Raw genomic sequence first — 5,464 nt, forward strand, 5'->3', positions numbered from 1 at the left:
TCCCCATATATATATATATATATATATATGCTAACTATTTCATTACATTAATAGTTTCTAGAGTTTGGATGAGGGTCCACCGTTGCTCAGTTACATGTGTGCACCCTTAAGCAGCAATTAGACCAAGCTTGAATAGACAACAAATCCTAGATGAACTAAGTCATTCACGAGAGTAACTAGTATTAAATTCAAATAGATATTAAAGTTTATTCAGCCTCTAAATTTTCTTAAATAATTTTTTATAGGAGACCTTTCAAAAGCTAGATGAGAATCAAACTAGCAGTCAGGCGGTATTGTGATCTCAGGTCATGACCTGTCTGGGTACAAGCAGTGGAGGGAGGCTACCAAAGGCAAGAAGAAGAGTCAGATCTATGAGTTAGGTCTCAGATGCAGGCCTATGACACTCATCTCCCTTCTAGCGCATCCAGAGCATCCACTTCTACCACCCAGAAGGAAGAGGTTCATAGGTAGGTTACCGCATTCACCGAAGACATTGAGACCAAAGTTGCTGCCAAGCTCACCTAAATGAGGTTGAAGATGGAGCCCAGAATGAAATTTAAATTAGATGCGTTCTGGCGTCAGGTAGAGCGGAGAGACGAGCAGTTGTTAGTGGATGATTTTGAGGAGGATGATGAGGAGGAATTTTTTTTTCTTATTTCTATATGTTTATTTGAAACAGTTTGAGAAAACATCTTAATTTTTTTTTAATATTCTTTTTGGTTGGTTTACTGCATTTCTTTTATTTTTGTGTTTCATTTTTGCATTAATTACTGTAGTTTTAGTTTAATGAAATCTTGGTTTGGTAAATTGTGTTATGTGTTATAACACATTGGATTTTTATGTGTTACAATTATAGGTGTAGAAATTTTAATGGGGAAGAACATATATATATATATATATATATATTTCTGTTGTACAATATATAATTATAAAATTGCCCCTATACCGTACCGCAGGGGCGCTGCCCCTACACCCACAACCCATATAACGTAACTCACCAGATTGGACAGATGCTTACGCTCCACTCCGCTCCAGCAATTGTCCCTTATCTGGCATATGAGTCATACCTAAGAGAAATGAACTTTCCTAGGAAGTCAACTACTTTAGGAGAAGCATTTATGAAGAACATTTATTAAGGCAAAGCGTTATCTAGATAATGATAACCAAAATATTTACACTAGAAGAAAATCAAAGAGAGAGACGATATCTCTTGCTATTTCTGTAAAAAATGTACAATTTTGTAATGTATTAACCTATACAAGGGTGAACATTATCATGCAAAGGAATTCTCGTCTAGATACTAAAAAATGACAAATATTTTTCTATTCTCTTTTCCTTCCTCAGCGAAACTTACTCCTTACTTCAACTCTTTTATTGGTGGTGTGAAGCCTCGGACAAATCACTATCCAACAATCAACATAAACGTGAACATTAATTTCAAATAATAATATAACACATACATGAAATACATGAGCTAAACAAGGAAAAACAATTTACCATAAAACAAACTCCCAGCATCTCCATTCTAAAAAATATATAGGAGATTCTTATATATATCTATATGTATGTATGTATGTATGTATATATAATGAGTTTGTATTCTTTAAATATACAAAAATAAACATATTTTAACACTTCTATAAATCTCTTATAATTTTGATAAAATATTTAGAAAAGAGCTGTGACACAATTATTTCATCCACTTCAGAGATATTTCAGAACACTGCACTGAAATAAGACCTGCTGTATATAGAATCCTTCTTTCTGGAGAACAAATCTCCAATCAGAGGAACGATAGGCTTCTTCTTCATGAGCTTCCCCTTTCTCTTCCCATTAACACCAGCATCATCAGCCTCCCCAAGTATCACTGCAGCGGCCAAAGATGGAATGTACTGATGCTTCACCTCCATGATTTCCTCCTCCTCGTCCTCAATGCCCCAATGGTCGCTTCCCACTTTCAAATTACTCTCTTTTTCCATGAAAACGCCACTAGCTGCCTCCATCTCCGCTAGCTTCGCTTTGTTCTTATGGAGCTCTGCGTTGAGTGAGGCGACAGCAATCTCTGTTTCTGATTCTCTTTCCTTGAGCAGAGTCACCTCGCGCTTGGTCGCCTTGATCTCAGCCTCAAGTTTCTTCATTGAGCTTAGAATTATGCTCAGCTCTTCATCTCCGTCTTGGTTGAATCTGGAAGAGGATGTGGAATAAGATGGAGAGGGAGGTGAGTGCTGAGGTTTTGGAGGAGGTGGCTGTAGCTTTGCTGTTGAACTGATGCTCTGAGAATAGGCTTCGCCGGAGAGAATACGTTCGCCGAAGCCGGCGCCCGCCTCCTTCACCGATTGAAAGGGTCGGCGGGTGTCGACTTCCGATCGACTAGAGGTCATGGTGGTGAGTGAAGGGGGCTTGAGGATTGGAAGGTGAAAGAGGTGATCATATTTGAAGCTGTGATGAGGAGAGGAGTTGGTTTCTTTGCTTCTACTGCAATGTAAGATGAGTTAAATATAGCATTGTGTGAAAGAAAAGAAGAGTTCTGAGAGGAAATGTGACCACTCACCTAATGCCTCTTCTCCACTTGTATGATGGAAATAGAGAAAAATAGATTGAAAGTGAAGTATAGAGGTTAGATATGTAAATATATAAGAATTGAGTGGTATATATGTTCGTAAATCTTTCTATGTACAGAATATTTTTTTACATAACAGTTGTACAATCATTTCTTAAAGTACTATTTCTTCTCATAAAAAGAAATATGTAAGGCAATGTTTGGTGATAAATTTATGAAAATATACCTCCATTGTTGATCACATGGCTTCTTGCTCATGTATCTCTAATTGCCTAGAGATTAATTTGAAGTGCATATTAAGTACACAATAGTAAATCATGGTAGAAAATGATTGATCAAGGTATTGATGCTATAAAAAAAAATAACTAAAATAATATTGCTCTCTTTCTTTCTGTCGTTTGAACAATAATAATTTGCCATAATTAAGAGTTTGATTAAGAGGTAATTCAACAAGTTTAAGTTTCTTAATCAAGAAATTAATAATATCATAAGTTATTTTCACTCTCTTTCTTGTGATGATATTATTTGCAAGTAACATGCAATCACAAACCAACCAACATAAAAATGATGGCAACAATAAAACTAATCATAATAACAAATGGCTTGCATCCACTTCCCTATTTATTCTCTCATGATTTTCATTCTCTCTTCCTTCAATCCAACAAATGGAACATTTTAGAGTTCTGAAATTCACATTGGAAGATTTCAGCGTTAAGAGTTCTGAAATTTACAGTCAAAATCTAAAGACTATGGAGGAAGATGAGATCTTCAAACTCATGATATCAAAATTTACCTATCTTTAGGTAGTGAGAGCCAAATTTATATCATCTTACTTTGTACGACCTAAATGCTTCTCTCATCTTATTCTTCTTATCTTAAACTAAATATCCCGACAACTATCATCGCCATGGTGCGATCTTCTCGACTTCAGACTTTAATCTATACATATTTGTTTAGTTCTTTGTCATTTCATAAAGTTATCCTTATGAGTCATTAAATGCCATATAAGAATTAGTTTAATTCTATCCCTAGTAATCCCTTCTCCCCATCGTAGATAACATGGATCCCCTGCATTTAGCTAGACTTTACATTCTTTATTTCTTGTCACCTTCTTTCAATTTGAGGTTTGGCTCTCAATCCCCCTCAAAAAAATCTTTAAAAAGAAGCATTGAAATTTGTGATTTTTTCTTGTATTTTTAAGTTTTGATCTAATGCTAAACTTTTTGGTGCAATCCATTACACAATTGGAATAAGAGTAAAGCTTCAACAATTTTATGAGGGGCCAAAATTACATGCATACCATACAATTCTTACGTATTTACATATTAAATATGTAAAAATTTAATATTTACACTTACAACACTTCGATGTCATAAACTCATGCATGAAAATGTGTACTTCACTTTTAAACAGTTAACAATAGTAATAGTTTTTTAGATGATTTAAACTTTTGAGTATTATAAATGTAAATAGGAAAATTTATGTGTTAGAATTGTGGTATGTATGTACATCCCTCCCCCTTTTCTTTTTGTTTTTTTTTTCTTTTTATATATTATGTTTGTTTAATTTTCTAAATAGTACATCATGCTGCTTATTTATCAAACCACAAAACATTCCACAAAACATTCCAACTCTCATGTATTTTTTTGTAAACTTGTTAGATTTTTTACATTATAATTATTTTTTTTTTTTGGAATAATAAGAGTCAAATCTCAATAAAATAATCAAAAAATATATATATATACAAGGTAAACTATATGACCTAATAATATATCAAAAGATAAGGCCTTGATTCTGAAGATGAACTTAACACAAAGCTCAAGTTCTTTAACTATCTTGCATTGAACAAAGTCCTCAGCACATTCCTCATCTTTGGCCTTGAATGTGGAGAGGTACTAACACAACTCAGAGCAATTTTCAAAACAGATAACATCTGACTGCGAACTGCAGGCGAAGCGCTGCAGACATTTGAATCAAGAATTTTCTCCCATTTATCAAGCCGTGCGGATTGGCTAACCGCCCATTTTGTGAGCTCGATCCCCTCGCTAACAGGCGGCTTTCCAGTCAGCAACTCGAGCAGGACCACCCCAAAACTATAAACATTACCAGCCATTGTCACCCTCATTGTGTATGCATACTCTGCAATAATAAAATAAGAAGATTCAGATTCCAATTGAGCCAATTTTTAGCCAAGCCCAGCTTAAACTCAACTTAAATTGAATCAGTAGAGAGCCAATCTATATAGATAAAGCATGGCTCAGCAACAGTGGAGAGCTTTACCTGGAGGAATATAACCAACTGAGCCAACTATAATGGAGAGGTTTCCAGTGCTGTTTGAGGGATCTATAACCTTACAAAGCTCAATATCGCCGATCTGAGGCTCCTTCATGGACTTCAAATGAATACTCTTTGTAGAAAGATCGAGAAGGAGAACGGGTTGATTGCAGCTATGCAGAAAAGTGAGTCCCTGAGCGACGCCAAGCGCAATTCTGTACCTCAATGGCCAATCCAGAGCGGTTTCAAAGCTTTTATGAAGATAATCAAAGACTGTGCCTTTGTGAATATGCTCATAGAAGAAGTAGGCACTGTCCTCAGTCAACACATAGGCTAATGGGACCATGATATTTGAATTGCTTAGCCTCCCTAGGACCTCAAGCTCCCTCTCAAACATCTCATGGCTGCCCATTTGTAAGACCTTCTCGCTCCAAATAACTTTTTTAACAGTGTAGTTTCTTCCATTGGGCATGGCTGCCTTATAGTAGGTAGAGAACCTGGTCTTAAACAGAGCGTTGCTTGGATCACCAACAAGCTCCATGGCTTTGGAGAAGTCTATGCTGGTCTTGTGATTGCTATCAGAAGTGATGTAATGGCCATTAACAATCTGCGGAACAGAATTCTCTTCCG

The 5,464-nt window shown here is 35.9% G+C and overlaps 2 protein-coding genes across 2 annotated transcripts; both read right to left on the reverse strand.

Annotated features, from left to right (window-relative positions):
* Positions 1–1,685: 1,685 nt before the first annotated feature.
* On the reverse strand, positions 1,686–2,451 carry LOC110039393 (WEB family protein At1g75720). Its single transcript, XM_020744431.1, has one exon. The coding sequence runs from the start codon at positions 2,379–2,381 to the stop codon at positions 1,716–1,718; it is 666 nt and encodes a 221-aa protein (XP_020600090.1). The 5' UTR covers positions 2,382–2,451; the 3' UTR covers positions 1,686–1,715.
* A 1,857-nt stretch (positions 2,452–4,308) lies between these two features.
* LOC110035545 (leucine-rich repeat receptor-like tyrosine-protein kinase PXC3) lies at positions 4,309–5,455 on the reverse strand. Its single transcript, XM_020739791.1, has 2 exons — positions 4,841–5,455; positions 4,309–4,699 (listed from the first exon to the last, which is right to left on the reverse strand). Exons 1-2 carry the CDS (start codon positions 5,373–5,375, stop codon positions 4,392–4,394), a joined length of 843 nt encoding a protein of 280 aa, XP_020595450.1. The 5' UTR covers positions 5,376–5,455; the 3' UTR covers positions 4,309–4,391.
* Between the last annotated feature and the right edge of the window lie 9 nt (positions 5,456–5,464).

This window comes from Phalaenopsis equestris, unplaced genomic scaffold, assembly GCF_001263595.1.
Source record: "Phalaenopsis equestris unplaced genomic scaffold, ASM126359v1 Scaffold000002, whole genome shotgun sequence".
In the NCBI taxonomy this organism is placed as follows: domain Eukaryota; kingdom Viridiplantae; phylum Streptophyta; class Magnoliopsida; order Asparagales; family Orchidaceae; genus Phalaenopsis; species Phalaenopsis equestris.

Excerpts from the sequence above, each read along its gene's own strand:
- LOC110039393 (XM_020744431.1), bottom strand. The coding sequence starts at position 2,381 with ATGACCTCTAGTCGATCGGAAGTCGACACCCGCCGACCCTTTCAATCG.
- LOC110035545 (XM_020739791.1), bottom strand. The coding sequence starts at position 5,375 with ATGGAGCTTGTTGGTGATCCAAGCAACGCTCTGTTTAAGACCAGGTTC. Across the intron at positions 4,700-4,840 it reads AGTTGGTTATATTCCTCCAG|AGTATGCATACACAATGAGG; the intron begins GTAAAGCTCTCC and ends TTATTATTGCAG.